Raw genomic sequence first — 12,193 nt, 5'->3', positions numbered from 1 at the left:
TCGAATTTTATTTAATTAGTTTATAGTCCGTATATAATTTGTTTGGACTGCAAGTGCCAGGCTTAGAACTCGTGTCTAGTGGTCTAGACAAAGAAACTCTATCCATTGTTATGAACGGCGCAAAGAAAAAAAAATAGAACTCTATTGGGAAAAGCTACCAAGACTATCACAATCTTAAATGGTTTTAGGGATTTACAACCTAAAACGCTTCTAAGAATGCATAGAACAATCAAAAAATAACCTAAGAATTGTTACGGGATTATTGACCGGTCACTGTAGATTGAATATTCACTTAACAAATTTAGGAACTTAATCCAACTCAGACTGCAGATACTGTAGAGAAGATAAAGAAACTGCATACCATGTGCTTGGGGAATGCCCGGTACTGATGCACACGCGGAAGAAATAACTAGGATTCAAGATTAGGAATGTTAAGTTCTATACTGGTTTTCATTAAAGAAATCGTACTTGAAGAGACAGTTTTATCCGACTAAGAGACATAATAGATCTTTTAGATCGCAGTGCACTTACCCCTTTTTACAATAATCATCTTATAATAGCCAATGAAAGGGGAGATGGTGTAGAGTATTTAGAGCAAATTACAGGATTGAAGGACCCCTTGATAATGATAATTTTCAGATACATAAAACTATGCAGTTTGGATATATTTTTGCTGTAATATTTCAGTAATAATATTAACTACTTAAGAAGTACTATTAACTATGAAAAAAGTGAACTTAAAAGAGCTAGTTTATGTTTCTGAGCAGAGTGTATTTATAAAAGAAGAATGTTATTTTCTATATTTAAATATTAATATATATATGAAAATGTATAAAATAATCTGCAGTTAAATCTTATTATAATTAATTTAGTAAACTGCACAAACACAAAACAAAAACATTATTTAGAACATTCTTCTCCTTGGCATAATTTTGGCTAAGCCATTGAAATGATATAAATATATTCTTCTCTGAAAGTGTTCGCTAAATATTTGTTAATAAAAATAACATTATTGAATCCTAACGATTTTAAAATACAATTTAGTACTTTCCACTTATTACAAACCCGCTTAAAACGAGTTTTCGATTAAGTTGAATCAAGTCAAAAGGTAGGCAGCTATTATTATTATATATTTGTTTAATTTTCATTGCGACCTAAATCTCTATATTAGAGTCCCTTTCAACGCCCCCTATAAATTGTAGTATTGAACATAAATTATAGTTTTTCTTCATCTAATATGAGATATCTACCAAGCTACTTCTTTCATTTACGTTTCAGTGTCGAGCAGACTCTTCATACGTGTTTTGTGGTTTAATTCTCTTTCATACAAAATCTATAAGCTTCACTAGAGTAAGTTCCTGGTTTTGTAAAGTGATAAGGTAATTTAAAATACTCTGTCAAATTTTTCGTAATGATTCTTAATTTTTTTTTATTGGTTTGCATTCAATTTTTTTTTTAATGTATGTAATTTTTTTAAATTATAAAATTTGATAAATTTAATAATTTATCAAAAAATAAAATAAAAGTTAAATTAGAAAAAATATAAAAAACTCTATAAAATCAAAAATAAATTAAAAAAAAAAAACAAAAAAAAAAATTATATTAAAAAAAATTATATTTAATAATAAAATATTTATGATTTATCAATAAGTAAACTATTTTTTATTATTCTTAGGGGATTAACCCAATAACTGTACAAGTTTTAGTAACACGTTTACGCTTATCTATCAAATATTTCATATCACAATGAATTGCAAAAAGTTTTCTGAATTCTGCTTTCTCATTATGAGTAAAGTGATTTCTTCGTTCTGTCAAAGTTCGAAAACCGTACATAGGTACTCCAAGTATCCACTGACAATATTAAAATTAATATTAAATTTTATATGTCTTATGACTAGAAATCTACTTCGAATAGAAAAAGGGGTGAGAAATGTTGTATCACTTGGTATATAACAAAATCTCAGTTTTATCAGTATTGACGAAACGACAAGTTAGACATCAGGCCATTAAGATAAGCAAATGTTATCGCGAAACAAACTAAAAGACTAAAAACACAGACACAACAAATAGTTTCTGCAATGGCTTTAATGAATATTATTAAACAGACCTTTCAACTAAGAACATGTTTTTGGAAGTATTCTTGGGTTTTCTAACATTTTTATTAATATGGGACTTCATCCATAAGCGAAGAAAAAATAAAATTTTCAAAAATGCTGGCATAAATGGTCCAAAAGGTCTACCACTGTTTGGTAATGTTCTAAGTACAATTAATGAGAATACCGAGAGTAAGTAAAACAATTGAATGTCACACAAATCTTAAAGTAATAAAATTTTTTTTTAGCCATATATAACTTTAATAAATTAATGCGAAGCGAGTATGGAAAAATATGGAGATTATGGTTCTTTCATCATGATGGTATATTCGTGCAGGATCCTAAATTCTTTGAAAGCATACTCAGCAGTCAACAAGTTATATCAAAAAACAACTTATACAATCTGCTAATTCCCTGGCTTGGGGATGGTTTACTTCTAAGTACAGGATCTAAGTGGCATGCGAGAAGAAAGATTTTTACGCCAACTTTTCATTTTAAGATATTAGAGCAATTCGTTGAAATCTTCGATCAACAAAGTGCAGTTATGGCAAAAACTTTATATAAAAAAGCAGATGGTAAAACTGTGATAGATATGTTTCCAGTAGTATGTCTCACAGCACTAGATATAATAGCTGAAACTGCGATGGGTGTAAAAATCAACGCACAAATGAATCCAGATTTCCCTTATGCCAAAGCAGTCACAGAGTAAGCAATTATAGTATATATTCAACTTTACTTGCTATATTTACCAATCAATTTTTCTAGTGTTGCCCAAATTGTTGCTACACGTGTTATTAAAGGTAACCAACGTTTCGATATACCTTTCATGATTACTGCACCACATATAGCATACAGATTAAAGAAGCAAATAGCACTCATGCATGACTTTACGGATACGGTAATCAAGGATCGCAGAGTTGCATTGGAAAAATCAATTGCTGAAGGAAGCAATACACCATTAGGTAAGTTACAATATTTTAGCAATAAATACTTCGAATGCGTTGGATTGTTTGCTTTTCAAAAATTGTTTAATATTTTTTTAATATTGATATAAACGTTTAGATGTATTAGACGACGTCGGAGTTAAAAAGCGAATGGCTTTTCTGGACGTTTTACTACAATCAACAGTAGATGGCAAACCTTTATCAAATGCAGATATACGTGAGGAAGTAGATACATTTATGTTTGAAGGACATGACACCACTACAAGTGGCATATCACATACATGTTACCTTATAGCCAGACATCCAGAAATTCAGCAGAAACTTTTTGATGAAATACGACAAGTTATTGGTGATGATAAGAACAAAGCGATCACGATGAAAGATTTACAAGAACTCAAGTATTTAGACATTGTTATCAAAGAGAGTCTACGTTTATATCCACCAGTACCAATAATTGGGCGCATTACTGATAACGATGTTGTATTAGGTAAAATCATCATATTTAATTATTTTGGTCTTTTAATAATTGTAATTTCTACAATTTATTTTAGAGGGTAAATCTATTCCTGCAAACACAAATATAATTTTGTTACTTTATGCAGCTTTGAGAGATCCCGATTATTTCCCAAATCCGGATGAATTTATACCAGAACGTTTCCTTAATGAAAAAATTGATCCATTTGCAAATGTTCCTTTCAGTGCTGGTCCACGTAATTGCATTGGTCAAAAGTTCGCTTTATTGGAAATGAAGAGCACTATTAGTAAACTATTGCGCCATTTTGAACTTTTACCATTGGGTGCAGAAGTAAGACCAATGCAAAATCTGATTCTTCGTTCTGCAAGTGGTATTAATGTTGGACTTCGACCTCGGGTATACTCATAGGCTTAGAATCTATGTTTGTGAAAATAACTATATTTCAGGTTTTAAACCTGAAATCAATCTAATCAATAGCGTATTATCAATTGTGTTATATACTGTTTTTAAATTGTAAGAACACTCATAAATTAAAGCAATTTATTATGTTTGATATACTTTTTGTTTAAATGGCTTGTAATAAAAGAACCACTTAAATAAGCATTATCATTAGGTTTTGTATTTTTTAGCAAATATAATTTGTACTATAATTAAATAAAAATTTAATGTGTATTTGATAAATTTATTGTATAAATAAAGTGTTTTAAAACATTTCTTTACTTTAAATGTTTTCCTATGTACGAAATGTAACTAATTTCATCAGGCAATTGTTGTTGTAAACAATAATGTTCCCCGCAAAATAAAAATCACAAAACGCTGCTGTTTATACTTCTCACATAGTTTGCTTGAGATTTCCCATTAGATCAACTCGACTTTTGCGGATACCACTGAGGCAGCTTTGATGTGTTGTACGGTTTGACAAGCAGGCGTCACATACGTGCTCCTTATAGTTGTAATTCAGTGTAGAGCGTAACTTTTTTACTTTAACGAAACCGACTTTTTTCATCGTACATAGAATATTACAATAGTTCTAAGAAGAAAAGCATTGTACAATTTACTTTGGGTTATCATGACGAGAGAATGGGTGTAAATAACAATAGAATATGTGGTAGCGAAAAGCTTAATCACCAACGCAAAGTGCAGTGCCTTATCAAAATTACGCGAATTCTTGCCTCTAAAAAAAATGAGGCAAACACGGGAAGATAAACAATGATTCAGCATTTATTTTAACAGAGCAAAAGACAACTGATAGCGCGAATCATTAGAAATAAACAAATTCAATAATTGTAATGTAAACAATGACTCGGCATTTATAAACATTTAATCTAGATGAGTTAAAATAATGTTTGAAAATAATTTTAGTTTTGAGATTACCTACATTTTTTATTTAAAAATAGATCAGTGTAGTAATTTTTTGCAAAAAAAATTATTAATAAATTTATATGTATATTTAAATAACAAATAAAGTAACTTGACTTAAGAATTATTAATAGTTTATTCATTATAATCTATAATGAAAGAGAATGATATGTACATAACTTGCGCAGCAGAAACTTATAAAAAGTCTGACCACACAACAGCTGGGGTCCGGGTTGTTTAGTACACTTTATATAATATATATACGCATTTCAAAAATTATTACATTGAATTTATGCGAGTTCATTGAATTTATGCGAGTTCAAAGAATAATATACACGACCTTAGGATGTCATAAATACACACATGTAAGTTCAAATATTAGCACCGTTTATCATTACTAAAATATGGACAAGCTCAAAGAATAGCATATTTTTTAATAACTAATGTGCGGTACAAGGAACTATGATAATGAACAAATCTCTCAAGCACAAAACCTGAAGAGCCAAATAAATAGCTGCAAAGTAATAAATTTCCTAGAGCGAAACAAAGAATGTCATTATATGAAATAATCTAAAATGTACTGATTTGAACAGTATTTTTTTATTTCATTGTCCTATGGAACCTCTTTTGATTATAACATATTTCTTTGGGCACACTACAGCAGCGCCATATACGTTTCGTTCCGTTCCGTTCCATTTATCCTTGGCTATCCACATATTACAAGTTTCAAAAATAATGGCTAATTGATAGAATTCATATAAAGTTTATATAAAGTTTTAAATATAAAAGTGTACGTATAAATGTAATATAGGTTGTAGTAGGCAAAGTTCCCTAGTATATATATATAAAATTTAAAATATAAACCTCATGTAACATATAACATATAATTACTAGGGTTATCTAAGAGCTTATATCCTCTCATATTCCTATTCAAACAATGAGAACCATTCTAATGAAAATTAGAGATAACATTGGCGAAGGTGGTTGTTTAAAACGTAAGAAGATTCTTTCAAAGCAACTTTTTGATATTATAATATGGTGAGATACGATGCATATAAACTTTAGTTTTGTAATAGTTGATTGGAAAAAATAATTTGAACGATATATTTAGAACAAATAAGATAAACTAAAATATCGTAATTTATTACACGGCTAGGTCTCTCACTAAAAGGAGTCGGGGCAGAGTATTAAGTTCGGATTTAAATTATTCACATACTTGACTATAAATATAAATATCAGAACCAGAAAATAGTCTTGGTAGCAGAAAGACAAGCAGCGATCAAGGTATTTTTCTGCAAATATGATATTTATGTCTTGATAAGCTGAATACCACGCATTAAGCTAACACATATTGATTTTAAAAGACGAGTTGTTTTGATGCTTGTAGACAAGGAATCATTTATGGAGTTTCTTCTCATTCATTTTCGAAAAATATAGAAAATAATATTAAAGTGATACAATGAATTTGAACTCTTACTATCAATGTTGCTTATATGCACCTTTAACCTAACTCGTTACAGGATTGGAAGAAATTAAATATACGTAGAAACTAATCAATTATAACAGAATATTTTAGAAGGAACTTTATGTACGAAGCTGTAAATTTATTTTAATAGAGTTTGACGATTTTGCAGAGGATAGGAAGAGATTGTGAAGACATACTGGGAGTATGCTCACATACTGTAGTGATATACAAACAAAATAATCATTTGTGTGATCATTTAATATCGGGTGACGAATAAGATTTGCAAAATATAGCTGATTCAGTAATTGATTGGTAAAATAGGAAATAGAGAAACATTTTGAACTCAAGGAAAGGTATAATAAGGTTTTAAGGTCGTAATACAAGTTCTCTGAAAAAAATAATAATAACATGATAGCAAGATTAGAGAATTGTACTAAAAACCACGCAACAGTAATTAATATATTGCTCATATTTATCTATTAAATTTTTAAAATCATAATGAGTTGTGAAAAAATTTCCTGGATTATATGTTTTCTTTATGAAGAAAGGTAAATTTTTTAAACGATCAAAGTTTAAAAACAGTACATAGGTACGCTAAACATCCATTGTTGATATAGTTGCAAATATAAGAGCAACTGATATAAAAAATTTCATTTTTATCAGTTTGCACGCTACTACAAGCTTAACATCAGACCATTAAGATAAGCACATTTTATCGCGAAACAAACTAAAAGATTAACAGCATAAATACAAATAATTTGTTTTATTATTTCAACAAATATTATTTAACAGGTCTTTAAACTAAAAACATGTTTTTGGAATTATTTTTAGGTTTTCTAACATTTTTATTAATATGGGACTTCATCCATAAACGAAGAAAAAATAAGTTTTTTGAAAATGCGGGAATAACAGGGCCAAAAGGCCTACCGCTTTTTGGCAATGTTTTAAGCACAATTAATGAGAATACTGAGAGTAAGCAAAACAATTATATTTTACTCATAACAGAAACTTAAAAATTTTTTTCGTTTTAGCAATATTTGAATTCATTAAAGGAATGCGAAATGAATATGGCAAGATATGGAGAATGTGGTTCTTTCATCAGGAGGGTCTCTTTGTGCAAGATCCTAGATTTTTTGAAAGCATATTGAGCAGTCAACAAGTTATTTCCAAAAATAAATTATATAATCTAGTAGCTCCGTGGCTTGGTAATGGTTTACTATTGAGCACAGGAGCTAAATGGCATGCGAGAAGAAAGATTTTTACGCCGACTTTTCATTTTAAGATATTGGAACAATTCGTTGAAATTTTCGATCAACAAAGTGCAGTTATGGTAAAAACTTTATACGAAAAGGCTGATGGTAAAACTGTAATAAACATGTTTCCAGTAGCATGCCTCACTGCTCTAGATATAATAGCCGAAACCGCGATGGGTGTAAGGATCAATGCACAGATGAACCCAGATTTCCCTTATGCCAAGGCTGTCACAGAGTAAGGAAATATATTGCACATGCATTTTAACTTACTATACTTAGTTACCACAATTTTTTTAGAGTTGCTAATATTGTTGCTACACGCTTCATAAAAGGCAATCAACGCTTTGATATACCTTTCATGATTACTGCACCACATATAGCATACAGATTAAATAAGCATATAGCACTCATGCATAACTTTACGGATACGGTAATCAAGGATCGCAGAGTTGCATTGGAAAAATCAATTGCAGAAGGAAGCAATACACCATTAGGTAAGTTTGGAAGTTCTATCAATGTAATATAAGTGATGCATCAGGTGCATTGAATTACTTCAATCTTAAGAAGTTAATTAATATATATCTTTGTTTATATCAACGTTTAGATGTATCAGACGACATGGGAGTTAAAAAGCGAATGGCTTTTCTAGACGTTCTACTACAATCAACAGTGGATGGCAAACCTCTAACAAATGCTGATATACGTGAGGAAGTAGATACATTTATGTTCGAGGGACATGATACTACTACAAGTGGCATATCTTATACATGTTACCTTATAGCCAGACATCCAGAAATTCAACAGAAACTTTTTGATGAAATACGAGAAGTTATTGGTGATGATAAGAACAAACCTATCACAATGAAAGATCTACAGGAACTTAAGTATTTAGACATCGTCATCAAAGAAAGCCTACGTTTTTATCCACCAGTACCAATAATTGGGCGCATTACTGATAGTGACGTAGTAATAGGTAAGTTCAAATTAAATTATTTTATAAATTGTAAATAATTTTTAAAAAACAAATAAAAAATTTTAATAACTTATTTTAGATGGCAAATTGATACCTGCAAACACAAATATAATTTTGTTACTTTATGCAGCTTTGAGAGATCCGGATTATTTCTCAAATCCAGATAAATTTATACCAGAACGTTTTCTGAATGAAAAAATTGATCCGTTTGCAAATGTTCCTTTCAGCGCTGGTCCACGTAATTGTATTGGTCAGAAGTTCGCTTTATTGGAAATGAAGAGCACTATTAGTAAATTATTGCGCCATTTTGAACTTTTACCATTGGGTGCAGAAGTAAGACCAATGCAAAATTTGATTCTTCGTTCTGCGAGTGGTATTAATGTGGGACTTCGACCTAGGGTATATTCATAGTTTAAGAATGTATTGGGATTTATAATTGTGTGTAAATAGTTATATTTAATTTTTTAAATGTTATTCACAAGTCTATAGGAATTGGACTTTAGTTTTATGTAATCTATAAATTTATTATGATTGAGAATGTTTAAAGGCCACCTAAATATTATTTACCTGCAAACCAAAAAGTTTAAAGTTCAATGTTTCAAGTAATTTAAAGTTCAAAATATTTTTGTGTATATATTTTAATAAAAGCATTTTAATGTCAACTGTTGTATTATTAACTACTATTTAGAAAATAATTTTAGTTCATTAGATTAGTTTGTTTGTTGTATGTTTTTTGATTTAAGGTTGCGATTCTTTATATCGCATTTTAGTGGCGTAATTAGCGCACATATATTTGAGTAAAAGTAAATTTATGCAAAAACGACAGTGGAAAGGTGTAGATTTTTCAAAAGATGAGATAAAGCATATGTAACCTCTAAGAAATTTTAACATCCGATATATAAAGTAATAAGGTGAATTCTTTTGCAAATTCTAATATCATTTTGGAATCTTGTAAAGTTCCAGTGATGACTTATTTTAGGTGTTAAGAAAGTAAATGTAGAGAATTTAATATATTAAAAAAATTATACCTAATTAATAATTTATAAAATTATCTAAAGACTACACGTTCTTAAGAATCAATTATTATAATTAGGAAAGAACTCAATAATCGTGAAAGTTTTAAAAAAATTTGATGGATTTCGTTGTTTCATAATGAAGAAGTGAATTTTTTTCATGTGGTCAAAGTTTGGAAACCGAAAATGGTTACCTTTAATATCTTCTGACGTTATATATATTATAACAGCTACTACTTACCAAAATCTCAGATAAGTAAAAATTATCGCAAAGCAAACTAGAAGACCAACAACATTAATACAAATATTTTCTTTCGTAGTTTTAACGAATATTATTAAATAAACCTTACAACCAAAAAGATGTTTTTGGAGTTATTCTTAGGCTTTCTAACGTTTTTGTCAATATGGGATTTTCTATATAAACGACACAGAAATAAACTTTTCAAAAATGCTGGAATAACAGGGCCAAATGGACTACCGCTTTTTGGCAATGTTCTAAAATTAATTAACTTGAATACTGAAAGTAAGAAAAAATAGTTAATTTTACACAAAACCACAATAAACATTTTTTTAGCTTTATTTGAATTTAATAAATTGATGCGAAGAAAATATGGCAAAATGTGGAGATTATGGTTCTTTAATCAGGAACGTGTCTTTGTGCAAGATCCTAAATTCTTCGAAAGCATATTTAGCAGTCAACAAGTTATATCAAAAAACAACTCATACAGCTTAGTACTGCCTTGGCTTGGGGATGGTTTACTTCTAAGTACAGGATCTAAGTGGCATGCGAGAAGAAAGATTTTTACACCGACTTTTCATTTTAAGATATTAGAACAATTCGTTGAGATTTTCGATCAACAAAGCACAGTTATGGCAAAAAAATTATATGACAAAGCTGACGGTAAAACAGTCATAGATATGTTTCCAGTAGTGTGTCTTACTGCATTAGATATAATAGCCGAAACCGCGATGGGTGTAAAAATCAACGCTCAAATGAATCCAGATTTTCCGTATGCCAAAGCAGTCACAGAGTAAGAAATTATATTGTATATCACTTTTACTTATATTCAATAATAATTTTTCCAGAGTCTCCCAAATTATAGCTACACGTGTTATTAAAGGCAATCAACGCTATGATATACCTTTCCTGATTACTGCACCACATATAGCATACAGATTAAAAAAACAGATAGCACTCATGCATGATTTTACGGATACGGTTATCAAGGATCGCAGAGTTGCATTGGAAAAATCAATTACAGATGGAAGTAATATACCAATAAGTAAGTTTTAATATATTAATAGTAGGTATATATTTTAAATATTTTTTGAATACTAGTTTCTTTAGAAATCATTAAATATTTATTTATAAAAATCAAAAATGCTTAGAAATGTCAGATGATGTGGGAGTTAAAAAGCGAATGGCTTTTCTAGACGTTCTACTACAATCAACAGTGGATGGCAAACCTCTATCAAATGCAGATATACGTGAGGAAGTAGATACATTTATGTTTGAAGGACATGATACTACTACAAGTGGCATATCATATACATGTTACCTTATAGCTAGACATCCAGAAATTCAACAGAAACTTTTTGATGAAATACAAGAAGTTATTGGTGATGATAAGAACAAAGCGATCACAATGAAAGATCTACAAGAACTTAAGTATTTAGACATTGTTATCAAGGAGGGTGTACGTTTATATCCACCAGTACCAGTTATAGGACGTATGACTGATAGTGATGTTGTAATAAGTAAGTATAAACTAAAATTTTTTACGAAGTGAAAATGTATGATTCAATTACATTTTTTAGATGGTAAATTGATTCCTGCAAACACAAATATAACTTTGTTGCTTTATGCAGCTTTGAGAGATCCGGATTATTTTTCAAATCCAGATGAATTCATACCAGAACGGTTTTTAAATGAAAAAATTGATCCGTTCGCAAATGTTCCTTTCAGTGCTGGTCCACGTAATTGCATTGGTCAAAAGTTCGCTTTAATTGAAATGAAGAGCACTATTAGCAAATTATTGCGCCATTTTGAACTTTTACCATTGGGTGCAGAAGTAAGACCAATGCAAAATCTGATTCTTCGTTCTGCGAGTGGTATCAATATAGGACTTCGACCTAGGGTGTATTCGTAGTTTAGGAGTGAATTCAAATGTGTAACTGTATATGTAAATAGTGTTTTTTTTTCAAATTTTATAACCTTTTGAAAGGTTTAAAGTTCAGTGATTAGATTCAAAATGTTTTGTTTATATTTATAAATAAATGCATTTAAAATTTTTTTGTTTTGTATTAGTGCTAATAATTGTGTTGTTAGCTGCTATTAAGGAAGTAATAGTGCTGTATTAAATTAATTAGTTTGCGAATTCCTTAAGCTTTATTTATGCAAATTAATGCAATATGCAAAAATTAAAGAAGTTACTTTCATACATTTAAAAATATTAGTCTCATGAAAAAGTAAAACGAATAATACTTTTGAACAATACAAAATAAAAAAAAAATTCTTAAACGTTGCGTTTAAGTATTTTATTGCTTAACATTATATTGTAAAATGTTTTTCTAGCATTCAGAAGTTCACAAAAACGCAGCAGAACGTTAAATAACAT

The 12,193-nt window shown here is 29.6% G+C and overlaps 2 protein-coding genes and 1 pseudogene across 2 annotated transcripts; all 3 read left to right on the top strand.

The window, feature by feature from the left end:
- The first annotated feature begins 2,101 nt into the window (after positions 1 to 2,101).
- LOC119676950 (probable cytochrome P450 4d14) lies at positions 2,102 to 4,085 on the top strand. The gene is made up of 5 exons (XM_038088217.1): positions 2,102 to 2,285; positions 2,342 to 2,798; positions 2,859 to 3,055; positions 3,156 to 3,524; positions 3,589 to 4,085. Exons 1-5 carry the CDS (start codon positions 2,123 to 2,125, stop codon positions 3,918 to 3,920), a joined length of 1,518 nt encoding a protein of 505 aa, XP_037944145.1. The 5' UTR covers positions 2,102 to 2,122; the 3' UTR covers positions 3,921 to 4,085.
- A 3,052-nt stretch (positions 4,086 to 7,137) lies between these two features.
- On the top strand, positions 7,138 to 9,121 carry LOC119673185 (probable cytochrome P450 4d14). The gene is made up of 5 exons (XM_038084420.1): positions 7,138 to 7,308; positions 7,368 to 7,824; positions 7,887 to 8,083; positions 8,194 to 8,562; positions 8,642 to 9,121. Exons 1-5 carry the CDS (start codon positions 7,146 to 7,148, stop codon positions 8,971 to 8,973), a joined length of 1,518 nt encoding a protein of 505 aa, XP_037940348.1. The 5' UTR covers positions 7,138 to 7,145; the 3' UTR covers positions 8,974 to 9,121.
- Positions 9,122 to 9,927: 806 nt separating this feature from the next.
- LOC119673184 lies at positions 9,928 to 11,742 on the top strand (annotated as a pseudogene).
- The last annotated feature ends 451 nt before the right edge of the window (positions 11,743 to 12,193 follow it).

This window comes from Teleopsis dalmanni, chromosome 1 (assembly GCF_002237135.1).
Source record: "Teleopsis dalmanni isolate 2A chromosome 1, ASM223713v2, whole genome shotgun sequence".
Lineage (NCBI taxonomy): Eukaryota > Metazoa > Arthropoda > Insecta > Diptera > Diopsidae > Teleopsis > Teleopsis dalmanni.
The sequence above is the reverse complement of the archived record's forward strand: the minus strand, read 5'-3'. Positions and strand labels throughout refer to the sequence as shown.